Source organism: Phalacrocorax aristotelis, chromosome 1, assembly GCF_949628215.1.
Source record: "Phalacrocorax aristotelis chromosome 1, bGulAri2.1, whole genome shotgun sequence".
Lineage (NCBI taxonomy): Eukaryota > Metazoa > Chordata > Aves > Suliformes > Phalacrocoracidae > Phalacrocorax > Phalacrocorax aristotelis.
The window spans coordinates 162,248,480-162,275,792 of record NC_134276.1 but is presented as its reverse complement, the minus strand read 5'-3'; the positions used below and the strand labels follow the sequence as shown (position 1 = coordinate 162,275,792).

Sequence of the window (27,313 nt, the reverse complement as noted above, 5' to 3'; positions counted from 1 at the left end):
TCACATACAGTATGTGTCACTGTAGCACGGTTGGTAGCCACATAATTTGTGACATGAGAAGAAAGAGACACAGCCAAGGTCTCAGTCAGGAGCCTCCTTCACACTCTCTCCCCATTAACCCCTTGCAAGCTTTGGGCTGTTAAGTAACCTTTTCTTGGAGAGTGATGCCAGATGTCAGATTATTTCTGAGAGAGGTGTCTCTCTGGGGGATTGCTGTCATTCTGTTCTTTTTTCTAATACTGAACATCTAATAAGCAACACCTACTACCACCTGCTACTGTTGTTCATTCACTGATCATCTCTTTTTTTTCCCCATTTGTCACTGCAATGATGACTGCATTCACTTTCAGTGAAAACTCTATTAAAAACATACAGTGCCAGCTTTTCTTTCAGAATTACAGGGGTCACCCAACACCCGGGACAAAATGTAACTCCAGTGCTGTGGCTGCAAGCCACTTGCCCCCATTCTACAAATACCCTGAAGTCCTTTACACTCTCTAGTTCTGTAAGTAGGACAGAATAACGCAAAATATAATGTAAAACTGTTAATGCAACTTCTGGTTAAGGTTTAAGGGAGCTAATGTCCTCTTACTGTCACTAGCATGAATCATGATTCTTTCTACTGCAGGCAGTGACGTGATGTTAGGTGAAATGTGTGTGAAAAGGAGTATCAGGCCCAAAATACACAAAGATAGAGAAATTTAAGGTTATGGTTGTAAATTGCCCTGCCCACACACACAAAGCATAATTTACATTATTGTAATATGACATTATCTTTCACCCCATAATACACTTTCATTATTGCTCATATTTCCATGGTATCCATCGCTTGATAGGTCCCATGGGACAGATTTTGCAAAACAGCTCAGCTCCCATTTAGGCAGCAAAATACATGGCTGGGCTTTCGAGAGTGCTGTGTACACTGGAGGCTGAGCTTGTTTGAACAGGCAGCAGAATTGTCACAATGGGAGCTGCGAGGCACTGAGCATTTTTTAAATTCTGGCTGTGCAGGCTCCCCTAGAGGAGAAGGGAGAAATAAAGATTCCAGCAAAGGTCTCTTTATGACTTGTTTTTGGTTTGTTTTTCTTCCCAGGCTTGCTTTACTTCCAATAACACAAACTCCAAAGTGCTGTTGCTAATGCTTGCGATTTTTATCGGGAGTCTTGGGATGTGTGGCAGAAACCTTCAGGCATAAAATCTTGCTATGACTTGATGATCTCGGATCACAGTTAAAAAAAAAAAAAAAAAGAGAAGAAGTTTCCATTCCTCACTACGATGGGGGAAAAAAGAGGACTACAAGATCTGAGCAACAAATCTAAAGGTCTGAAAGCCACGTGAAAAATAAAAATAACCTATAATTTTTTTCCCTTTTCTTTGTTCATATCTCATGGTTTTAAACCCATCTGACAACCTACAAGCACACAATTCGTGACTTTTGAATACTTGTTTATAATAATAGTGAAATCAAGTAGACTTGTTCAGAGAGGGAAAGATTATTTTCTCCCATGATCTGTGACCACAAAAAAAGGGGGCTAAGCAATCTATGGTGCAAAAGACAGCATTACCAGGTCTACATTTCCTGCACTTCAGTGCTCCCCAGCTCCCTGCCATGGTGCTACACTAACACAGGGATATAATTTTCTTTTTTTTTTTTTTTAAAACTCCCAAATTTACTTTGATTACCCATTTAAATATGTGGCAATATATTGTACACTATGGAATGCACAAGAAAAACAGCACTGAGATCAGGCAACAAGTAAATAAAATTGGAGCATGTCTTCAGTGACTGAAGACTTCCTCCAGCACTACAAGTCGTGGGTTTGTTACAGCTGCTTAGTTTGTTAAAAAGCCCCAGAGAAGCATTGATTTGCAAAGTTATCCAGCGTATTTATCTGAGAGTCAATAGACTTTTTTATACTAATCCTTGCCCTTGTTTCGGTTTTGATTTCCTCCCTTTCTCTCCCCGCGACACTTTCTCTGTATTATCCTACACGCAGAGGTGCATCACCCCTTTGCGTGCTGTGCCCAGCAAACCCTGCCACTTTCCTCCTGTGCAATTCTCCTTTGAGCCCACCTCCTTCTCTGCTCTCCTTTCTATTGACCCTCACGCTGCTCTGCTCCCCCTTGCACTGTTTCCCTGTACCCTGAATGTGTCTGTCTGATTTAAGGCTCAACTGACTGGATAAAGAGCTGCATATACAGGAAAGTGCAGCTCTGAGTTACATTTCCATGTCCGATCTGCCCCCCTCTCCAAGGCAAAGGCATCCTTTAATGGCCTGCTCCAGGCATAAATTACATTGCTCTCTTTAGTGCTTCGCTCCACTTGGCTAGGAGACTGGGTTGGGAAAGGAGGATATAGACTGAACTCAACCCTGTCAGTCAAGTCGATCCCCTGTTGGCTTTTCTCCCACCTTTCATTGCCCACCTGCCTGGGACAGAGCCTACAGAAAGCTGGCAGCTTCATCGTTGAATGCATTTGATTCACACATAGCCTGACCAGGGAATGAAGAGGGCTTTTTGACCTCTTAACTTTTGTGTATGGGTGCTGTGAGAGAACATCGATCTTGTTGCTGTGCTAGCCTGCTCAGGACTGTGGCTGCGTGTGGATACATCTCTGTGTGTACACATTTGCACGTGGCTGCAAGTATGGTTTGTGTGTCACTGAGGTGCAATAACAAATATTTACAGAACAGCTTATACAAAGAACTGCGTACGGTGTAAGTTTAAATATTTGCAAAATACAGCAATATCTGAGTTTCAGTTATCAATTCACAAATAAAGCTGTGAGAGGAAAAATTGTACTTCCAAAAGAGTCAAATGAAAGAGTACATTTTGGAAAGAGAATCAGCGCTGGAAGAGAACAAGCAAGTGACAGTCCTCTTTCAGAAAGACTGAGGCATCTGAAGCAAAGATCCTGTAGGGGGGTGTCTTAGAAGAGGAATCTCATAATCCCTTTGCATTTCCAACTGCTAGAGCAGGACTGCGCCTGTCAAATGTGCTTGTTTTTTGTCTGATCTAGCTGTAAATGAGACTGTTTTACAGCCTAATATCTCTCAGTCAGAAGCTAATTTCACACACGCTCATCAGTGAAATTAGTTCTTCAAAAACACATTTAGAGAAATAAATGTCATCACTTCTCCCCTACGCCAAGTGTGGGGTTCGTAGCCAGGCCACTCTGTCTTAGGCACTGTTACAGCACCAAACACAGGTAGCTCAGTGTGGAATACAGATTTAAGGCAGGCATATAAATATAAAGCATCTGCTTTTCCCATTCCAGAGTTCAGCTGCTTCAGACTTTTTATATCGGTGCTTTGGTCTAGCTTGCTGAACGCAGGGCTAAAAGTTAGGAAATGTCAGCTGTATTCCTGAGTCTGCTGGTGAAACTCCCTGGGTGTCACTCACCTGGTCTGAAACATGAGAAAGATTAAACCAACAAGCCTTGGTTTATATCGTTGAGATCTGTAGGAGAAAAGTAGAAAACTCTGGTCTATTCAGACCCATGCGGCTACTATAATAACAATAATTAATAAAGAAAAATGAGGCTAGACCAACATTTTCCTACACAGCACTTTTACAAGCAAAAAATGCTATTTCACTGAAATGGAAACACTTCAGTGGTGTGATCGTTACTGAAACATCATTTAGCAAGAAGAAAAGGAGGATAAGGAGAGGAAAGGACTTTTACACTAAAATGGTATAGCTGAGGTTTTTTGATTTTTAAACTTCTTTGTCATGGCAAAGTATAGGGAAATAATAAAAAAGCCAAACAAACCACCAAAAATTAGGCAGAATAAAACCATATTAAAATGGATGGGAAATGCTTATTCATGTTCTGACTGAGAAAAATACATTTAGAAAGAGCAGAACTTCCCACAAATCTGAAATTCTATTTCCTGCACAGTTAGTAATAAGAATATAAAATTATATTTCTAATTCCTATACCTCCACATAAGTATTACTGCATTTACGCACCAAGTATTAGCACATATATACACTTTCTATTCAATAAAGTTGCTATGCAACACTCTGCAACAGACTCCTTCACTTCCGTACAGCTCAGCTGAAGTAATCTGCTTCCAAATGATGAATCGGTTACTAAATTGTAAGTGGAAACTGGAAGACATCAAACACAATGCAAGGACTCTTCTTGCATAAGACCAATGCGACAAGAAAGAGTAAACTGAATAAACATTTTCTGCTCCAATGTCAAAAAAAAAACATAAGAGAAGCAAAAGATATTCAAATTATCAGAAAACTACTACGGACTCCCTGCTCAAAAGTGGGCAGACATAAAACAAAACCAGCCTCCCCTACAAGCCTTCTACCTTGCCATGAGAAGAAGCGATGAAAAAGCTAGCAGAAACAGCAATGTTTCACCTAGCAACCTCCACATAATTGCAAAAGGATAACAACAACAAATGGATGTGGAATTTCGCCCCAAGCCCAGGACACAGACATGCCCAGAGTAGAAAGCAGCTACCTCAGACGGAGACCTGGAGGGTATTTTTTTTCCTCTTTACACTTTTTGCGTGACTCGCAGGGCTTGTCACACCAGCTCACCACCATGGGACTGAATCTCATGGTGACAGGACCAGAACAATCTCTGATTTTTTGTTTCATTATTTTTCAAACAAAACCCAAAAAGGCAGCATTCCTGGGGCTGCAGTCAGGAATGCAAGAGATAAGCAGGAATACTAATGAAGGTGTGATATATATTACAAAACTAGGGCACATCATGTTTACTCTAGTACACTTCAAATACGACATGCAAATAGAGGAATGATCAGGTGGGCAGAGCCACAGACTACTTCATCCAGAAGTGAAATCCAAAATGATCAGCAGCACATCCTGCTGAGAACTGCAATCAGTTGCTGATAACCAGTAGCTAAAGATGAGCTCTAACCCTAAAGCAAGGAGGTTTGAAATCTAGAAGTGTCTCCACGTGAGCTCACATCCCTTGGACAATCCCATTTTACTTACTTTACTTACACAGTGCCTCTTACTTGATTTGGGGCTGGAAGGGCTTCCCATGGCAACAAGTTTTACAGCCTAATCATGAACTGGGTGGAGAACTTCTTCCTTAAAGGACATTTGCCACCTTTTGGTCACACTGGATGTCCTTTTCTTCTTCTGTCAAAGTTCAGGTAGGAGAATCTATGTATCCATTACATTATACATAACGAGTACGGCACACACAAATAGCATTTGTCAGCTCCTTGTCAGCTGTTGTTTCAATGCCTCACAAGTCTCACTGTGAGGAAGGGCTTTCAGTAATATGTTAAAAATGAGCACAGGTAAGCAGAATTTAAGCATCTCCAATTTGGGCATTTAAACTTCAACCTTGTCCACCTGCCAAGAATATAAAATCAGTTCATTTAACTTATATAACAGGTGATACTTTCTCCTCTACTGTGTTGCTACTATTTCCTTAGCGTCATTCTGAATTTCCTCCCTCTTAATTTTCTGGCATCGCTTCTTTTTTTCTTCACATACTACGAAATTTCTCTCAAATTTCTCCAGAAATTTCTTGCTTTAGTATGTGCAAACACTGGCTGATTATTAAAGTGTTCCTTTTTGGGTACTAAATAATCTACCCAGACAGACCACTTCAGCACTCCTCTGATCATGCAGTAATCACTCAGGTTCCTAATCACTTTGTCCATTCTCCTGATAATTAACTTCCATTATTCAGTCCACATGGCCACATTCCTCTGTGAAAATCAGTCTCTGCCTGGGTGCTCACTTGGAAGCCTTTGAAATGGCCACTGGTGAACACTGGGCCACATTGTCCCATTGCAGCCTTCTGAACATGGCCAAATACCTGCTTTTGGGATTAACCCACCTGCCCCTCCCCAAATATCTCACATTCCCACCAAGACCTCAATCTCCTTCTGCCTTCCACTGTGTTGTCCTCCTCTTCGTTTGCTAGCCCCTGCAACTCCTCCAGCTTCATATCATCAGGACATCTCACTAACAGACTTTCCTCTTGCTTCAGATCAGTAATGAAGAACTTTAAAAAGACATTAAAAACAGATTTGTGGCCAAAGGTCCCATTAATTATGTTTGCTGTACCCCACTAGACACCTTCTTTCTATGCAGCTCATTCCCATTTATCACAAGCCTTTGTTTGCAGCCTGTCTGCCAGCTTTCAACATCAAGTCAGTGCTTCCTCTCCCAGGGAATCAAATTTTACTTTTTTTTTTTTTTTTGCAATTAGTGGCAGGATGTCTTTCTTCCAAAACATTCTCTGCATATAACCACAGATTTATGTAGCAAGAAAGATATATAAAAGTTCAATCACAGAGTAGAAATTAAAACAGCAACAATTTTATACAGGTGAAGTTTTATACTGATAAAAGGAGCAGACAGGCAGCATCACAGTCAGGGGAAATTCAATGGCCTGTGCTCTGCAAAGGTCAGGCAAGATGATCGAAAGCATCCCTGGTGCCTCCGCATGGACAGAGCAGGTCCCTGGTGGGTCAGTTCTGATGCTCCTCCCTGGGGTCAGCTCCTGCTGGCAGGACAGCGACTCCAGCTGCTGTGAATATGTTATTTGATTTAAGAGACAAATATGAATATGGCTGGTATGTGGAATAAAACATGGCCTCGACCCTTTGTCAGTCAAGCTTTACTCCTGACCATTGGTGTCCAGCAACTAACATGGCAGATGTCTGCAGGAGTCAACTGGATATCATTCAAGATATTCCTGCTTGCCACCAAGTTTAAGTCTACCCTGATAACAGGGATCAGCCTCAAGGCAGTCTTTGAGCACAGACTCATGGGACTCCTTATGAAGCAGGGAGGAAAGCAAGCTTCATAACATGAGGATAGTGCTGCCCTCACACAGCCAGCCATACACTTCATGGAAGGGGTGAGCTTGCCATGCACAACCTCCAGGCCACCTCCCTCCTCACAGAGGGCATGTCCCCCCCTGCAGTGCATGGCCACAGCCAGGACTGTAGCTGGCCCCCAGCCCTCTCCTCTCTGGAAGAGGAACAGAGAGATGGAGGCAGGCTGGGGAAGTTTTTCTGCTGACAGTTGATAGCTAAAAGGTTGTTCTTGGGTCCCATCTTTATCACCCCATGATGGATGTGTTATGTGTCTTCAGTGCCAAAACCAGCTGCTCCTCTGCCTGGCATCCTCCTGCCACACTGGGCACACAAGATTGTGCCTCAGTTCCTCCATCACACCTTTCAGCACCCTCTGTCCCTGGCTATTGCCCAGAGATAAAAATACACCCGGAAAAGGGACAAGACCTTCTTCTAGAAAGGCTTTGCATGGAGCCAGAGACCCTGAAATCCACCTCCAGAGTATGTTCAAGAAATAGGTGGCATAGTGAAAGTGATTTTGGCACAATGAAAAACATATGATGCAGACCAGGAGGTTGACTATGCAAAATTCCTTAGATCTGGAAAAGAAAAAGGAGCATCTGAGCTCAAAAGAAGGATTAGGAGAGCTCAGGCAACGTCCTAGCCACTGCAGACAGCCTGATTAGGGGAATTATGGGGAAAAGCAAAGACACTTCCTACCATTTTGCAGAACAGAAAAACTTGTGGAAGAAATGCCTAGACTTTCACAGGGCTGCATGTGGCAGCTGCTGCCTTTACACAGGGGATAAACAAGAGCATTGGAATGACACAGCGGACCGAGTTCACTGCTCTTGCAACGCCCCCCTACACCAACAGCATGCAAGCAGCCCACTGATTCACTTCCATCCACCCGGATACAACCACTCTGAAGCCTGAACCACCTCCACTGAAGTTTCCTGCTGTTAAATAGCAATGGCAGCACCTACTTAACTCACTCCAGGTTGCAGGGAGAGCAACCCTGACTTGAGTTAAAAAAAAAAAAAAAAAAGAGAGAGAGAGAGGCAGGCACAGGAACAGAAGAAAAGGGAATAAACAGTTCAGCACCAATAAAAGCTGCAAAGTGCAGCAAAGAGGCTGGTCGTCTCCCCATCCTCTGGAAAGAGAGAAGAGGGCTGTGGAGGGGCAACCAGTACAGAGCACGTGGGAGCAGCGCGTGTGCATGGCACATGCCTCAGGGCTGCGGCTCGCATCTCCAGGCTGCAGCACCTCTCTAGTTCATGTGCAGACCTGAGCTGGGGAATGTGTCTCAGACCTGAACAGCACCGGCAAGCAGGCAGTTCGGATGCCGACACATCCAGGTCCGTGCGCAGCCCCAGCAGCCCTATGCCCAGGGACGCTCAGCTTGGTTCATATGCACACACCAGCTTGCAGGGGGGATAGTTGGCACAAAAAAGGGAGTACAAAGCACAGGAATAGCCGGTGCTACACTCCCTTACGCTGTAGAGGTGTGAAAGTTTTTCACATGAGAGGATCTGGAAGAGTGTGTGAAAGCCTGAGCAAACCAATTCTCCCTGCTTCTACCAGCTCACCCCTCTCCAGACCTCATACACATCCCTTTTTGAGGCTGCAGATGTGATCAAACCTGCAACGTCCTTCATTAAGAGCAAGAAATTACGCTTTCCTTTATCGCACATTGTTCAGCTTCAGCTCCTGAGCTGTCAGCATAGCCCTGCACAAAGGATGACCAGGGCAGATATGCTGAGAGACTGTAGCTTTCCTGCCCATCCAATGACACCGTCTTGGCCCCATGACGGGGAAAAGCCTGCAGGCACCATGCAGTGGCCTCCATTCAGTTTGTACCTGAACCCAGCCTGAAAAAAACCACCACACGCATCCTTACTGATTACGTATTTCCCACAGCCCAAGCTGAGCAGGTGTGAGAGGGAAGCACGACTTACTAGGCACGCGGTTGATAGCTTTCAGGGGTCTCAGGACACGGACAGTACGGATTGCAGATAAGTTAATGTTTTGGAGATCCAGGGAATACTCCACTATCCTGCAGAAGCGGAAAGAGAGAGAGAAAAAAAAAAGTTTAAAAGAATCCAGAATCTTGGCTTGAGTCACAGAGTTGTCATTTCCTCATTGAAGGGTTTTCTGGAAGTCATGGAGACAAAGCCTGAGTCTTTGGGAGCAAAGCTGAAGCCTCCGGGAGCAGGACTGGAGCTCACGGCTCCCCTGTGCAAAACACATTGCCTGCCCATGGGACGGCAGCGAGTGGTGAGTGCGTGCCGTGAGGATGCAGGCCAGGAGCTGCGATAACACTTACCTGCTGCAACAGTCAGGAAGAAAAAGGGCTGCAAGAAGATACACCAACTAGGAGCATACATTTCTGGTGAGGGCACGCACACAGGGTCGACATTTCCCACGAGGCCAGGAGGAGGGGGGCTGCATAGCTGGTTCTGCTGAGCATTACATGCAGTGCAGCAGGGTGCTCCCCATGTTCCCCTCATCTCACAGACCAGGATAATGTACCTACTAGAGGTGGCTTCAGCTAACCTCTTCTTCCTCTCGTAGAAGCAAACTTTCTACTTAAAGACGTAACTGTTTCAGCTAGGTAGGAAGGCTTCTCCCATAGCAGTGAGTCACTCCTTTCTGACACCAACCAAAAGGGGAAAAGCCTAATTTTAGGACATATGCTAGACCTTAGCTTTCCTAACCCAACAGCATGCTCCCTAAATAACCTCAAAGTGCAAATAGCTATGACTAACACATTGGCTTTGCTGCAAGAGCAGCAGGTGCAGGTGAAAAAGTGGCCTGGCCCATCATCCCCTAGCTCAGCACTCCCCTCCTTGCCCAGTATGGCAAATGTCCAGTAACTTGTCCACCTCTTGGAAAGCACAGTTTGAAACTAGATTATACTAAACATTTACCCTGGCCAGCAATTTCCACCTGAGGATCTCAGAGATTATTGCATGTTTTAGTGAACACAGGTGCCTGAGGCCTCCAGGAAGACATAGGTGTTCTCACCAGCTTCCCCAGGGTAACCCTGATGTGCAGGGAGGATCAAGAGGGTGACAAAAATGGCAGGTGAAACAACATCAGACTCAGGACAGGAACTGCTTCTCCTGAATCTTTTCTCAAATGTGAATAACAAAACTACAAAAAGCTCCCTTTTCCTTCCAACATGCTCAAGAGACAGGGAGGGAACAGGGGACACAGACTGTTACTGTACTCCTTTTCAACCAAAAACATCACAATTTATATAGAAAGACCTGCAAGTCAGTAGTCCAGTAGCTAAAGTCCACCCAAATCCCTCTGCCCAGGAAGAACAAAGGAATGAATCAGAGAACCTAAGTGAGATGTTGAGAAGGAAATGGGGTACAGCCAGACCCTAAGAAATATCAGGGAGAGGACGTGAGTGCAACTTGAGCAAAATGGATTGATCCTTCCATCAATCACTCTTTTCACTCAAAAGGACCTTGAAGAGCAAATGTCTAGTTATCTGTCTACACCTTTCACAAGAGGGACTTGTCAGAGTGATAGATTTTCAAACACAATGGGGTAAACCTGTCGAAGTGTTGTGATTATTCTCTCTCATACTCTCTTTCTTTCTCTCCCTTATTCCTTTTACACGTTTCTCTCATGCACTTTTAGGGTAATTGCATGAAATAATTCTTCCTCTGAAATGCAGTGGCATTCATTTACCTCCCTGGAGCTGTCAGTTCCACATACACTGAGTACAGAAGGAGAGAGGAAAGATTTCATGCAGATAATCAAAGTATTGAAACCCTGCAAAAAAAAAAAAGGCAACACAAAAAACCTCCACCCCAAACCCAGCAGCAAAACTTAGCCTACAGAAAGCATTAGTGACAGACTGAGGCTTGGGATCCAGTCAGATGAAATTGGGAATGGTATATATAGTATATATATTTTATATATATATAATGGTATATAAAGGAGGAAAACCACACACAGATATAAACACACAGACACGGGGCATCACACAACGGACATAACTCTGTGGTGCAGATGAAGAGTACAAAGGGCCTTGAGTAAGCACTGATCAACCTTGTTCCAAAAGCATAAAGCAAGATTGCCTCATCAGCATGCTGTCACTCCAAAATTAAGCAAACCTGAAAATTCAGAACTACGGTTATGGGCAAAGCACCATATAGAAATGGCTGTATGACTCCCAGGACATAGGTTAACATCTCCTCAGAGCACAGAGACCTGACATGTAGAGGCAGCTTCTTGACTAAAGGAGTCCCTATGCTGCAGTTTGTTATAGGAGGTAGGTATATACACAGAAACAAAAAGGTCTCCAAGCTTGTTGAAGCCCCCAGGACATCCTTTCTTCTCCTAAAAAAACAACCCTTAGAGCACTGGGTTGAGGTCAGACCTCTGAAGGCAACAAAATTATTTTTGAGCAGTAGCAGAACCACCTGAAACATATCTGTCAGATGCCAAATAAGCAAACAGCCAAAACCACTTCTAAATTCATGAAGTCTTTTCTGAACTGCAAGCAACCAAATGAGAAGTCCTGAAGAACACTGTGACCCTCACAGATACTGAGCACAGGGGAACAGCGCAGAGCTAAGGCCAAGATAAAAATCAGTGGGCAGAGGTGACAACTTTTCTTAAATCTAAAATCTATTTCTAAATTTAAATCTAATTTAATTTCTAAATTTTAAATCTAAAATTAATTTAAAGATAGACCCTCCATTTACAAACCATTCGAGTTTTGTCCTTTTCTGGCTATAGCCATGTTGCTGGCATTAAAACAGGAGTCATCTTAACCAGGTGCACATTGTTGCCCTCTCCTAGTTGGAATGAGCTTACCACCTATATGGCACAGTCCATGCGTCACTAGAAGACGCATAATAATCATCAAAGTAGTGAGCACAGGTCCTGGTGAAGCAAGAAATATGTTACCCTAGCTGCAACTGTGCAGCTCCTACAGCCAGCAAGCCAGCCTCCTACAGCCCTCGGTGGCTGCAGATTTGCTGCGATGACGTTCCAGTTTAGGTAGGAAAAAGAAAAAAAAAAACCAAACAAACAAAAAAACCCAAAACAAAACCAAAAACAGACAATCAATGCCAATGAAAACAGCAGGCTGTTTCTAAGGATGGGTCGGAGAAGGGCAACTGTTACATTTTTCAGAGAGCAACTTTTAACAAGAAGGAGCTCAGCCCTAGCAGACCCCCTCTGCCTATGGTTCTCCCTGAGGCCTTCTGGTCTTGGCTGTAATAACAGAGACATATCCAGGATGCTTAAATCCCTGTGGATGACTTATGCCTGTTGTAGCCACGTAAATCGTATCCAAAACAACTCCAACACCAGTGCAATTTTGCATTAGGGCTGCTTTTGCTTGCCTTTTTATTCCTAGTGATGGCTTTAGCATCAGCTTATGTCCATGCGTTTCTTCATACAATGGTAGCATGCCCGTACCATGACAGACTGCAGGTGTCTGGGGTGAAATGAAACTCCATTGATTAACAAAAAAAAAAAAACATTTTCTGTGCAGGTAAAGCCAATGAATTCAAATGTTGCCTCCTTTCTCTAATGAAATGAGATCTCTAAACAACTCTGCTGGACTCTCTGGGCACCTGTAGCATTTCAGGGATTGCCAGCCCAGCTGTTACTGCTTTCATCTGTCTCTAGCCAACCCTGCTCCCCACTGCCTGGAAACCCTATACACATAACCCCTCTAGGTTTGGGCTGTACCTGATTTTCTACTGCCACATATAGAAATGGAAACAGGTTGACAGAGAGTCAAAAGGAAATGTCACAAAAAGTGATCGGCCAGAAACTGGCAGGAGATTTATATCAGGAGACTCACATTTTCCCATGTCTGTGTCTCAAGATCTGATGGTGGATTAGGTGCATGGTGTTTGTTTGGACTCATAGTTGGGCACCCAAACTTCAGCATTTGGATCCTTATCACACCAGCAACCTGGGAACCCTGTGTTTGCTGGTTTGTTCATAAACCAAGAGCAGGGAAGTGCTAAAGCTTTCCAATTGGTTGCATCCTCACTAACCTCCAGGAGCTTTCCAGGCTCCTTACCTTTGCTTTGTGGCAGCTTGGTGCCTTAAGCAATGGTAGCCCTGAGACCTGACTGCCCTTCATCTTCTTCTCCCCTCTTTCTTGGCTGCTTTAAGCGTGCCTTGTTTGTAAAAGCCTTAGTTTCTTTAAGGTCCAGGGGCAGACAGACAGAGACTAGGAAGTGGGGAAAAAAAACCCAAAACCTGCGCTGATTGTGAGCTGTCCTTTCCTCTTATCATGACAGGGCAGAGGGGAACACATCTCTCCTAAGGGAAATGGTAGCTCATTTCTGGCACTGCTGAAGTATTTTGCAGCCCCTGGCGTGGGTGGGCAAGTGCAGGGGGAGGTTAGGAAGCTGGAACTATGCTAAATCAGAGACAAACTCCTGATCTGTGATGGAATTTGAGCACTGAGCTGTCAAGATAATTGAATTTATACAGTAATTCTTCTTCCCTCACTAGAGATTTTCTTCAAAACTTTCCACATGAAACTCTTCTGGAAGAAGAGATTGACGCCCACACCGTCCCCATGCCATAAGGCTCAATCTTGATGCATGGTGGGAATGATGACAGGGTGGGAAATGGGACAGGGGCATTGGCTGCATGCATAGGGTTCGTCCTGCAGAAGCAGGGGACATGCCTGGCAGGTAACACCTCTCTGCTCGAGCTCTGCCTCCCTCCCCACTCTCAAGGTATCCTACCTCCTCCCTACCCCCTATGTCCCTCTACATCCATCTGACTTATACTCAACTGCAACTTTTTGAGGTCTCATTTTTATCTTCCTCCTTAACTTCCGGTTTTTCTGTTCACCCCTTGTCTTTCCTTCATCTTTTTCCACTTTGCCTCATATCCTTCAATTCCCTTCCCAATCCTCTCTTTCCTCTTCATCTTCCTCTTTACTCCTTTTGTTCCTTTCCCTACTGTTCATCTTTCTGCTTTATCCTCTGATGTAGTGTCTGCCTTGCTGATAAACATTAGCCTATGCCCGGGTAAGTCTGCTCAGCTGAACACACAAGAGACCTTGAATTCAACAGAGACAAGACCAAGCCGGTGCAGGGAACAAGCAGGCAATTTGTTAGCACATTGACCCTGTCCAGAAAGTGCCTGGTCTGGTGTACCTCCATCCCATGCCAAGCCACTGGAGCAGACAAAGAGCACACAGGGATAAGGGGGCATGCAAACCACCAACATCGCAAACCTTCACTACTTATGAGGTCTTAACAGCAGCAGAATAGCTTCATTAGCTACAGTTTGACACTTCTTTTGCTCCTCTGCACCCGTGAGCTTGAGAGTGGGCTTGGATCTGTCTCGGCACTCTCCACTTCACTAGCAGCAATGAAACTAAGGACAGAAGAGCGAGGCTCATTGCCCAACAGCAGAAATGCACAGCCAGGGTGGCTCTGTGCCAGGCACGGAAGAGCAGACTGACCAGCAGAATGGAGGAATAAAAACTAAGACTATTTAAAATAGACATAGCAAGAATATGAAAAGCATGTAAGGACCCCAGAAAATTCAGACTTTATCTTGCTGTACATGTAACCCAAGATAATACACTTATGCAGTGCCTGGCTAGCAGTTTCCTTACAATTACATTCAATGAAATCCATTATTAAAACAGTTCAAACACTACCATTCTCCTCTTCATATTTACATCTCCTTATACCTTTATTAAATACTTATTAACTTTCCTAATCTTAGCTCCCGAACTTCTATTTGCTGAAAATTAGCAGCCAAGAAATAATATTTAAAACATATTCTGGAAGCATTCATGAAAAATACCAAGGCAGTATTTTTCTTATGACACAAAGCCAATAAGTTTTTGTCAAATTCAAAAGCTGCCTAATTCCCCTTCTCTGATAGGGGTTTTCAGTTGGAATCTAATTAACTGCACCCTAATCAATTCATATTTCTTTGTCAAATAAATTTGGGTTTGGCACTGAAGCCAGAAGCTTCGTAGCTTGGACTTCCTAGCTGTAATTTCAGGCTTGCTATGAGTCTCTGTGCAAAGCGAAGCTTTTCCAGTCTATGGACTTTTATTTGGCCCTTGCATCTATGAGCACCTGGGGTGACCAAGGCAGAAGATTTATTGGTTGTTTTCTGCTCCAAATTTCTTCAGCTTCTCAGCTATGTCAGGGATCTAAGCCTGATGTGTACCTATACCATGACTAGATGTGGTTTAACCAATGTCTTCGGTGTACAAGAACGCCTTAAGGTCCTCAGCTACTTGATTTGGCCATCAAATTCCACAAACTAGCATTTCTACCACTTCAGAGATCCAGAACATAGGAGTCACAGGGAAAATATAAGACTAAGTCTGCCAGTTCCCCTCTTGCTCCATGGTGCAGGTGGCATAGGACTGCCAGGCAGCCTCCACCACTGAACCTGCTCTCGGCTTGCTTGATATATACCTGAAGAGCAAGCTGTGCAGGAATCTGCACACATTTTGCAGAGTTTGGTGCCTCTGGGGCCAGGCGTCAAAATGCATCCACCCTAAATAGATGAGGTGAACTCCTTTCAACACCTACCATGGAAAGGATGGGATAACATCATATGGGATGTGGCCAGACATTACACAGTAGGCCTTTAAATTACTCTGCAAACCACAGCATACTCAGCTAAGTAGTCTTGCTTATCTCTTTTAAAGCTAGAGCTCATCATGTTGCAAAAAGACAACTCTCTGCTGACATAAAATGTAGAAGATAGAAGAAAAAAAATCCCTTGTTACTAAAACAAGGACTGCAAAAGTTACATCCTTTTTCCCCCCTTTATTTAAAAAAGAAAAGAAAGAAAGAAAAAGGCTATAATTCTGCCAATAAAAAGTAAGACATTCTTCAGGGAGTGATAGATCAATTACTAATTACACAGTCAGTGCCAGAGCTATGACGCTTAGTATTCTTAAAAAAATAGCCTGCAACTGTCCCCTCCTCCAGTACAAAATCTTTTACTTTTTTTTTTAATTGCTCTGCAAGCAAAAGCTGCTGAAAGCTTCCACAGCCTGTGAGACTGGTCCCTTGCTGCCTAGAATGTGATTATTTCACACCCCTGAACACTCAGGTTTCCTCCAAACTGTGTACTAAAAGAAAACGTCAGAGTTTCTTAATAGTTTTGGAGACATGATATGAAAAGACATAAGCAGGTTTTCACACTGTGATAAGAAAGCCAAAGGGACTCGCCAAGCTCAGATGACTGAAAACGAGCGACGGGACTTCACTTTTGAAGACCAGGAGTCTGAATGCAGGCTCTGAGCTCTGTATTTTACTGCTTACAGGAAAAAAAAGAGGAAAAAGAAGGTGCCTACATTTCGGTCCTGCCCTGTTTTTTTTTTCTTTTTTAAATAAAGCTAAACACTCATGTGGTAGGAAATTAGCTTTTAGGGAGGCAAAAAAATCAGGCAATAATTGAGAACTACACATAACACATGCAGGGTACCACTGCCTCCTTGTTTTGATTCTTCTCTGGTGTGATTCATTTCATTTTGATGACTGCTTTCATTTCAATATGATGCACATCTATGGATAGTTTTACTAGGAGAAAGCAAATGAAATAATTAGTATCATTAAAGAGGAAAAAGTGAGTGCATTTTGGGGGGAGGGCTGTGCTTCTGATATTTCTGCCTTTGGCTAAGATGCTATTTAGACTGCTCCTTACTGGTTTCCACCTTTATCCAATCACTGCTTGAAACACCTAATTGCTGTATTTATTACAGTTTTCTTTAACTTGCCATAAATTTATAGAAACTTTCATTTGGTGTTGAAGATTAGATAACTATGGTTTTCTGAGCATTCTGCTGTTTACACTGCTGCTAATATGTATTTAATGGGGTGAGATTTTAAAGTCATAACTATGCAAATTCTGGCCAGGTCCCTGAAGGACCATAGTTAATTAAAAGCAATGAGAAAGTAGAAGATTGGCAACACACTACCCCATCTTGTGAGATTAAGGCCAACCAGTGTTTTTCGGGCTAAGCAGCATCTTCCTGGCATGCAAGGGCACCACGCAGTGCCAATTTTGTTTCCTGTGAATGTGTGAGCATGTGAGGCTGGAGGCCTGGTACCTCTCAGCCTCCAGAGAGCTGCCAGTCTCCTCCCCCGAGCTGAAATGCAGAGGTATGAACTTGGGGCCATAAGTGTAAACTGGTGGCTTCCCAGTAGGGAGAGTCTGTTCAGAGGTACATGCACAAGTTTGAAAAGAGCTTGGATAGATGGATTCAGGAAGCAGTATCACTGCAGGTTTATGGAAGAAAGGACACGATATCTAAGGAACTAGGGGAAGAAAAATCAAGGACAGTAGATAACTATCAGAGAGAGAAGGTACAAATAATTATTAATAAATAATAATTATTATTATTAATAATAATAATAATAATCATCATCATCTCAGTTAAAAGAGAACAATATTTTCCAGGCTCCCAGTATGGAAGATGCATAAAGCACTCCTGAAGAAGCAGCTAGCCAAAAGGCACACGGAGCAAGAAGAAATGATCTGCTCGATCCAAGGGGCTATCGGGCCTGCCCAAAAAGGGATCTCCAGCTGTACAAAGATGCCAGAAAACCTTCTACAAAGGTGCATAACTACTCAGAGAGGAAAGGATGCTTTGGAAAAGAAATTATGATATCAGGACAGGCTTGCTCCCGTACCATAACTGAAATGAGATAAGAAAAGCAAACTTAGGAAGGTTTTCAAACTTCCAGGACAAGATTTACACATGATGATGCATTTTGAAATTATTTGTTTTTCTTATCATTATATGCCACAGGTTGTAGACAATTTCTGAAGAAGATGGACAAAAAATAGTCAGCTGAGCTCCTTGTTGGCCCTTCCTGGCCAACAGACAAAGGAGATAATGGAGGAATCTGGTAATGAACTGCTGACTTGGCCAGCCACAGAGGGCAGGAGACATGCAGAGCACTGGGCTACCCCTGGAGAAGCAAAAATATTAATTCTTCTTCTAATGAAATACTGGTTAAGTTTTTAGGGAACTGAGAGATGGACCAGTCAGGAGATTGTTAAAAGAAAGACCAAAGGGAAAAGTGATGAAATTAGGAAAAAAGTCAGTTCTTACAGAGCCTCCGTGTCAAGAGCAAAACTAATCAAGGCACTAAGAGATGTAAAGAGGAGAAAAACGGTATCATCTATACACCAGTGCCAGGGGCCTGAGTAATAAAGAGAATACAAATTGTTCATTTTTATGAGCATAAACAGCCTAAATAGCATTAAGAAAGCCTGGTGGGAAGATCTGCATGAAACGAATATTAAAATCAATGATTTTAAGCTAGCTAGGGAGGCTCAAGTGGACAGAAACAGAGGGGGAGTAGCACACTCTGTCAAAAATGGCATTTTCTAGTACGGAATCAGTGACAATTTGGAAATGAATACGTATAGATTAATTTTCTGCCATATAAAGTAGAGAATTCCTCCTGGGTAGAGAAATGGGTTGGCAGAAGCTTCATGAAATTCAAGACAGATGCAAGGTCCTGCACCTGTGCTGGACTGACCCACTGCCTAAGGATTAATGGGTGGTGGCTCTGCTGAAAAGTACCTGTGGGTCCTGGGGGACAGCAGGCGACACATGGTCCATGTGAGGAAGGCTGATGGTGTAACCAAGCTGCACCAACATGAATGCAGCCAGTAGATGAGGGAAGCAATTATCCCCTTTAATTTGCACTTGGTAGATCACATCTAAAATAGCATATTCAGTTTTGGCCCCCCCAGTACAAGAAAGATGTTATTAAACTGGAGCAAGTTCAGTGGAGGGTCACCAAGATGCTCAGGGGCTGAAGCACTTGCCCTGTGAGGAGAGGCTGAGGGATGGGGGCTTGTTCAACCTGGAGAGGAGATGATTTTGGAGGGAACTAACAGCAGCTCCTTCGTACCTATGAAGAGGTCAGTAAGGAGATGTTCTTCAAAGAGGTGCATGGCAGGAGAAAAAGACACAATGGACATAAATCCAAGCAGGCAAGGGAGGTTCAGACTTGTTACAGAGATAAATCAGCAGTGGGGCTGGGGCCCAGAGAAGTGGTGGTGTCTCTGTCTGTGGTAGTTTTCAAGACTTGACTAGACAACTCTAAGCGATCTAACTTGAATTTGTTGCTGACCCTCCTTGAAGAAGATTTGACTGGAGAGTTCACAAGGTCCTTTCCAACATGAATTATCCTTTGATCCTATGAATGTGATTGGATATGTCCAATCACACTAGAAAACAGGCTGACTAGCTCTGTTGATATTGGTCTGTAATTCAGAGGAGAAAAACCCTCCCGTTATCCACCTGCAAGAGTTGAATTTGGGCAACATGTGCAAGGACACTTAAATCTCCTTACAATTTCTGAGCATTTAAAGTGATGTGCCTTACAACTCAAAGAACATTGCATTTAAGGATGGAAGAGATACAGACACTATTAAGTGCTTTTCCTTTTTTTTTTTTTAATCACAGAACTTAAAGCTAGGACTACTTGATTACATGTGTTATGTACAAATCAAGTAAGGCCATAAACAGTACTAGATATACTTGGTGGATTTAGAGAGGCCGTATTCATGAAGTTGAAAACACACAGAAACAGCATGCATCAAACAGGTCAGGATAAAGACTAATTCATGAACTGTGGATGACAGTCAAGTGGTGTTTAGGAATATTTATCAGGTGTCCAAGAAGCTTCAGTAGAGGCAAGAAAGCTGAACAGGCGAAAAAGATAGTACAACATAAGTGAAAGCAAAAGCAGCAACGTAGTAATAATAGCAAGAGAGGGAAAGCTGATACCAATGACTATAAATTAGGAGATGGAAATTGTAGAAGCACATAAAATTGAACAAGAACGTAAAATGGTACAAGTTAATCACTCGAACAAGAAAACAGAATTGTCACAAACAGTGTAAAAAGGCAAAAAACTTAGGTTAAAAAGAAGGTCTATGGGGAAGGTCAGGTGATGTATGTGTACCATAGAAGATAATGAGCTAGTTTCAGCTCCAGCTGTGATCAAGTATCTTAGGCTGTGCCTATCAAAATAAGGATATTCTAAGATAAGCAGGCCTGGACAATTTATATCCAAGAGCTTTAAAACAGATGTCCAGAAAAGATCTGGACCAGTACTGATGATTTTTGATTAGTCTCAGAAAACTGGGAAAGCGTCCAAGGGTCAGAGGAATTCTGATATTGTGCCAGTACTTTAGAAACACAGTGATCTCAGTAGGCTGACTGGACTGATGCTGATCACAGTACAGTAATGAAATCGCCAATATGTGGCTTTGATAGATTACAGATTAAAGGTGGATAATAAAATTAACCATAATCAACACAGGTTTAAGGAAAAATAGACATCATCAAACTAATGTGCTATAATTTCTTATGAGATTGCAAGTCTGGTTCACACAAGTAATTATGTTGATATGGCTGGAATAATATGAAATCATCATGACATACATTAGCTGGAGAAAAACTGGCTAAGTAATAAACCTCATATGCAACAATAAATGGGGACTCATTCGTGAACAGATGTACTTCTGTAGTGCACAATTTTTACTGCTCTGTTCTTTATTTATTTATCACAACCTGGCAGAAAATTTAAAAAAAAAAAAATCACTGATGGATTTTGCAGTTGAAGCATATTTTTAGGAAAACAAAAAAAGAAATGAAGAGGAAAAGTCAGCAATATAGAACAGTATGAACTGCTTTGGAAATGCAAATAATATGTACTCCAATGTGAACAAATCTAACAGCATACTTCTGGGAAGAAAGTTTTCTGCTCCTACTAATAGGAAGGGATTTTCTCTCTTCAGAAGAGGAGATGGGTGGGGGCGGAAAAACCCAACTGACCAAGCTTGGAGGCAATGGAGAAAGCAGCTGAATGAATTGACAGGGAGATGCAGTGATTGATTAGATAAGATACTGCAATCCTTGGCTGTAGGAACAGGGAAATTTCAGGCTGGAGTAGAGAGACTGTATTACCCCTGAAGGCATTGAAGAGGCTACACAGAGTATTGTGTCTTGTTCTGATGTTCACCACTTCTAAAAGCTGTTAACAAACATTGCAAGTATATTCTAAAATGCCAAAATATACAAAGTCATGCCATTCTTCTCATCAAAGGCATGGTTAGGATGGGATTTGACCAGAGCTTACGAGATCTATGTGGCAAGCTCCAGTGTGATAATGGAGAGGGGCAAACACAGGGCATTCTCTGAAGGATACACTAGCCTCTCCTCAGCCATTGTACTCCAAGCAGCAAGTAATTAAGGAAAGGTTTTAGATATTTTCTGGCATTGACACTTGTCATCACAATCATCCCTCTGTCCACATAGTGAAACCCTCTCCCCCTTATCCTACCTAGTTACTTACACAAGTAAATTGCATACCAGAACACGTCATGGACATGCCACAGAAGACAGCAGAGACAGACATAATTCCCACCACATATTGCTAATTACGGCAGTTGGCTCAAGAGAGGCAGAACAGACCCTCAGTGGAATTAATGCCCCCAAGGCCAGGCAGGTTGCATGAATTCAGTCCTTGCAGGCGAACCCTCAGGACAGAGTAATGCAAAGAGATATGTCCCTTCCCAGAGGGACAGCGGCATCATCTCCAACTGTACGTGAACACAACTGCTTCACAGAGTAGAGCGAGCAGGAGAAATTGCTCACTCATTTTTTTGCTGGAGAACTGCCTGACTTAAAAAGCTCATGAGCGCTAGCCCAGAAATAAGTGACTTTTCTCCTAAATTCATGCACGTAGAGACACTGGCCTGCATGTCCAATGTGATTAGTGCTCACATTCTCTCCACTTTCAAAACTTAGTAGTCTCTCAACTTAGGAAGCTGCCCTTTGAAATCACCTCAGATCGAGCTCTCCAAATGCACCCATTGCTGTGGGAAACAAATAACGACAGACAAGATCTCATCACAAACGCAGGAGAAGAGGGACTCCCACCAGGACAGCTGGTGACAAGCACAGTCTGCTTGAAACGTCTGGGAACCTGCAACCTCCTGTCACCAGCAAGTAGTTGGGAACTGGAGCATCAGCAAGCTAAATCTGCATCTCTGGTTGCTTGTGCGCAAAAGACTATTGGAATTCTTAACCCAAATTACCTCACTCGGTTTTAGGAGCTCCAAGGGGAGCAATGATGTAGAGCATTGACTTAGAACTGTTGTTTTGGGTTTTTTTCTAATCCTTTCTGAAGAAAACGTGTTGAAGGTGGTTGGGGGAGGGATCATGCAAGAAGGGAGAAAGTTCTGGTGATGTCAGCTCCTATCGCCATGGAAACTGAACATTTTTAGTGACAATGGAGTCTTCCTCCTTGAGCTGCTGGTTTGCGTGGGGAGCAGGGGCAAGCAGGGCAGGGGCATATGAGGGAATTCAGCTAACTAAAACTATAGCTTATGGCTTTCCAAGGAAGTGAGGAGAAAACTACAAATGGATGCCTGAATACATGGTTTATGTAACCAAAACACTGTCTGGGGCAATAGCAGCAAATAATCGTTATGCTCTTTGATAAAACATGCTGTCATGCAGCTAGCGAGATGGAAGTATCTCAGCTGCCCAGGAACGCCCAACAGAATGGTCCCTTGACTGCACTTTGCTTTTCCATGCTACAATTTATTCTTCCAACCTTTGCTGCCTTGCTGGTGTTTATTTGGAAAGACAGAAGGGAAGAGAAGGAGCAAGGAAGCACAGTCCTCATTCTTGAAATTGAGAGAAGCTGCGTGTCTTCTAGACAGTGCATTATTTCCCAACATCATTCGGTTCTTGAGAGCCAAATTTATGAGCTCCCTTGCAGACAATGAGAGTACAGGACCATGAAAAGGAGAAGGTCCTTAGAGAAAACTGATTAGCCTCTGACCAGGATCTAACTCAGCGGCATTCAAAACCTAATGCAGGATGTCTTCTCTTAGTCAGAAGGCTAAGGCAGCATCTGGACCCACAGTAAGCTGAAGCCATGATCCAGGTGTGGGACCAACCAGGATAGAGCTTAGAGCTTAAATCTGAGGTTAAATAAAAGCCTGCAGTCTGTATGTAAGGCCAAGTTTGAGCTTTGGATTTGATTTAAACAGTGCAGACAATTTTAATGAATTTCAAAGAATAATGAATTAATAACCACAAGCTTTTATAACTTGAAATACATTATATAGTCATTACTTCTCTATAACTAAATGGAAAAATCTTTCTTTAGCAGAAGTCTTTTGAGATCAGATATTCTAATGAGATTACTATCATTTCAGCCTGACACCTCGTGAGGACAGTTGTATAGAAATCAGGAAACAAATTTCTCTTGGTTTTGGACCTGAAATGAAAAATCCTCCACACTGATTATTTTATATCTAAGGAGTTGATTCTAAGTCTCCTTGGCATTGAAAGGAGTTCAGATATAAGCTTTTTTCCTAGTACTGTTATCAGATGCAGAAAGACTCTCTCCTCAAATTTCTGCCAGCAATGGCAACGCAGGGAAATATGTAAATAGGGTTTACTCCCTTCTCATATAGGTAGCATGGTTTTCACTTGTTTCCTGCATGAAGTAAGCACTTGAGCTCACCCTCTTTCCTTTAGCATTGCCCTACTGATTTCTTCATCTCTCCAGACAGAACCACTGACATACCATGATTGCAGGGACACCAGGCAGAGCGAGACCCCAGGTTCCCAAGCCTTTTACCACAATACACCAGCGATCCTGTTCCCACCTGGAGCAGATCCTGCCGGCATATTGCAGCACATCGTCTACACAGGGGAGCACTGTGAGCTCCAGTGTTCCCCTTTCAAACACACCTGTTCTTCCCTTTCCTCCTCAGCATCTGCTATGGTAGGGTCTTGATTTCCCTGCATACAGTCATCAGCAGTTTTGTCACCAGCAGTTTTGCCACCAGGAGCTCAGGCTAGAACATACAATGATCTGGCTTTTCTCACCATGTGTCAGGTGCTTTAACTTAGTCTTTTCTGATGAACTCGCAGTCCCCATGCCAGGCCATTTTATATCAGATGCTACTCACAGCAGGCTCAGCCACAAAAAAAAGTCTTCACATCTCACGCATGTTGCACTAATTCAGAAAAAGCTACCGCTTTCATCTGCCTGTCCTCCTTTCATGCACAAGCTGGCCAAGAATCTGCCCTCAAACTTTTACAACTGAACTGAGTTTGAAAATCTCTTCTCCCCCCAGAAGCAAACAATTATATATCCCTCCAGAGGGAATGACTTTCAAGTCTTGCTGTAGAACTGTGTCAAAAGCAAATATAAAGACAGTGCCGCTCTGCACCACAGGGGAAAACCCTGAAAAGTGAGCTCGAACTCACTGCTGGCTCAGTCAGTAACACACACTTCCAAAATGACAGCAAATGTAGGTAATTCCTTGCTGGGAGGAAAAGGAAATTTGGGGTCTCTCTGAAAAGATGTTCACCTGTTTGCTGTGAGAACAGCAACATTACATATTTATTTCTGAACTTTTTTTTTTTACTATACCACAGGCAATCTAACTGAAAATGGACAAATTCCAAAAAAGCACATGCCTGCTGGTATCAGAGATGGACAATTTGCTGTGATTCAATAAGCAAATCCTGGTAGGCTTTTTACTTCATACATGTAGAGGAGAAATCAGAGCTTCACCATAGCAACTTTGCTGTAAAAAACACTCAAATGTCAACTTGTCCCAACAGTACCATGGGTAAGGCCAGTGCAATACAAAGACAAAAAGCCCAGAGTAACAAAAAATTACATTCCTACCTTCAAAGCACTGCTGCTGGAAACAGAGTGCTGGGTCTGGTAAAGGTTGCACCTCTTCCACTCAGACATTTTAAAAGCAAACTTTAAAAAGGTTTCTGGGCTAGGTCTTCAGCTAGTACAAAGTAACATCCTCTACTGAAGTTGTGCAAAGATAGATGGCTACACATCAGCTGGGGAGCTAAGCTGCCTTGTCTACTGTTTCTTCCATAGACTGCTAACCCCAGCATGTCTGATTCCAGTTTGACAGATGTACTGGAGTAGGACCAGAGTGGAAACTTTCCCCTCAGTTACATCATTTCTGTTCCATGCAAGATTTTAGCAAACACAGAACAAATAAACCCAGAAACTATTGACCTACCCAGCCATGACAATGAAGAAATCCAGGCGGTTCCAGGTATCTCCAAGGTAACACTTCTTGCCAAAGATCCCCAAGGCCACCATCTTTAAGACCATTTCCATAGCAAAAAAGATGAAGATGAAGTCATCAAATACCTGCCAAACAGAAACCCAAGAGCACGTTTGATAAGCAATTTCAGCCTTGGACTTTAAAACACAGAATGGGAGATAAATACAAATTTCAGTACTTCTGAAAATGAGTTAGAGGCAGGGCTAGAAAAGCTTCTTCCATGAAGCCCTGGCATCACAGCTTCCTGCTGCTGAAGTAAGCAAGGGGCTTTTATAGTTTTTTTTCCCCATGGGAAAAGTAATTGATGTAGACTCAGAGACTTCTAACATGGACTTGAAAGGAGGTGTTGGCTCAGCACCAGCAGGTCCAAACCTGGCTAGGGAAACACTGTCCCTCCAAGGTCTCCCAGGAGGAATTCCTCATGAATCCACTGCAAATGCCTCAGTTGAGGACAAAATGCAGCTTCATGCACAGCTTGCTCAGCACACACGAATCACAGATGGAGACTGGATATCTGAATGTCACAGCCTCAGCAACACTATAAATGACAAACATGGCTGTCACCTTCTCTTTGAGGAAGCAGGAAGCACAGCTAGTGCATTCATAGGCTGGATGTCCCCATGGCCCTTCTTGGCATACCTTTTTATTTCCCCCTCCCTTTGGGCATTCTGAATGCCACCTATGGATTCAGTAGCACCGTTGCTCCTCAACAGAGTAGTGATTGCTCTGGGAGCTGCTATTCTTTGCTGCCTGGATGCTGTAACCTTAGTTATTTCTCCCTGGCTTACCTCTAAGCTACGTATCTTATAGCTATCTATTGAGGAAACCCCTGCTTATGCACAGGATCAGGAAGGTTAGCAACTGTTCTGTGTTGCATAGTCACAAGTAGACTTCATTTGTTACTCTTTCACCCCATTTGCCTCCTCAAAGCAAGCTCTTGCCATTTTACAACAGGATAGCTTACTGCCAGGGACATTCTTGCCAACCTGTCTGGGAAGGAGTTGCCCACACGCTGAAGGAAAGCATGCATGAAAATTTGTGACTTGGACTGAGGCACCATCACAACAAGAAGAAAGTCTGCTTACCTGCAAGATTTTACACCTGTCAGAAAGACAGTCCATATCCTCACATGGCTGATACATCCCCAGGGTAACGCAGTTTAATAAAATCACCATCATGCTGACACACTCAAACCAGGTGGAAAAGAGTCAAGGAAAACTTCTGTAAAAGCATCATGGCTGAGATAAGCTTGCTTTAGGCTTGGGGTGACAAAATAGGAAGATTAAGGGAAATAACAACTACAGGTAGGCTGATTTATAACATTCTGATGTTTTCCACCCTTGGTTCCTCACCATGCCACTCCTTAATTAAGTCAAAACTCTTTAGAAAAGGGGAAAGTAGATGTAACACAGAGGCCTAAAGTATGTATACAAGTCAAATCATTACTGTAGTTAAACACATGCTCATTCCTCTCCTGTTAGTTTATTGAATCTTTCAAATACACAGAAGAGACTTTCCATGGTGGCCTATATTCAAGCGTAGCAGAGACCTCTATGATCTAGGGATAAAAATGAAAATGGACAGCCAGACCTCTTATGTGAGCCTGGTGATTACTGCCCGTGTGGGAAGGGGATGTAACACAAGGCTAGAAGTCTCCCTTTTCCCTTCAGAGAGGAATTTGGAGATAAAGAGTTGCCATATTGGAACAGGTCAATGGTCCATCTAATCTGTTATTCTGCTTCCAGCAGTGACCCATACTGAATAAAACTCCACAATGTGCCTAATTAAGTTATTCAGTAACCATGGGGGGAAATTGCATTTCTGACCCCAGCTGGTGATCTGTTTATGCCCTAAAGCATGAGGATTGATAACCCTTATAATTGTTTTCTCAGCTACACTGGTGTCCCTGCAGATGCTTTGCTTATTCATTTGAACCCTTCGTTGATAATCTTACTAAAATATCTGCTTCGATAACAGTTGGCAGCCGTGAGCTACTTTGGCTAATTATACTTTACATTAAAAATTGTTTCCGTCTATTTATTTTTCATTTGTTGCCTTTTAATTTCAACATGTGCCACTTCATTTATATATTCCAGAACAGGTTTAAAAATGGTGTATTTGTGTGACCTTTTCTGTGCTCTCCACACCCTCTACCTGCCTCCTCTTCCCCATCCTTCTCCTTCTGAGGAGGAGACTCCTGAAAGAGTCTTAACATCTGATATACACTTACCCAAGAACTCATTGGATACTACAGTATTTTAGCTTTAAAAGTGGCCATGTTTCTGTCATATCTTTCCAGCATTCACACTGCAAAACAGTGATGTAGATCTAATGAGAACAGACCTCCAACCTGTTAGAACTAC

General features: G+C 43.0%; 1 protein-coding gene across 2 annotated transcripts in view; it reads right to left on the bottom strand.

Moving 5' to 3' along the window:
• CACNA1I (calcium voltage-gated channel subunit alpha1 I) overlaps positions 1 to 26,142 on the bottom strand; it is an 89,982-nt gene extending 63,840 nt beyond the window's left edge. For both annotated transcript variants that reach the window (XM_075077672.1, XM_075077677.1), the window contains exons 1-3: positions 26,036 to 26,142; positions 24,903 to 25,036; positions 8,768 to 8,865 (exon numbers count right to left, since the gene is read on the bottom strand). In XM_075077672.1, the coding sequence (XP_074933773.1) occupies positions 8,768 to 8,865; positions 24,903 to 25,036; positions 26,036 to 26,128 (325 nt within the window). In that variant the 5' untranslated portion in view covers positions 26,129 to 26,142. The remainder of the gene's footprint in view (positions 1 to 8,767; positions 8,866 to 24,902; positions 25,037 to 26,035) is intronic.
• Between the last annotated feature and the right edge of the window lie 1,171 nt (positions 26,143 to 27,313).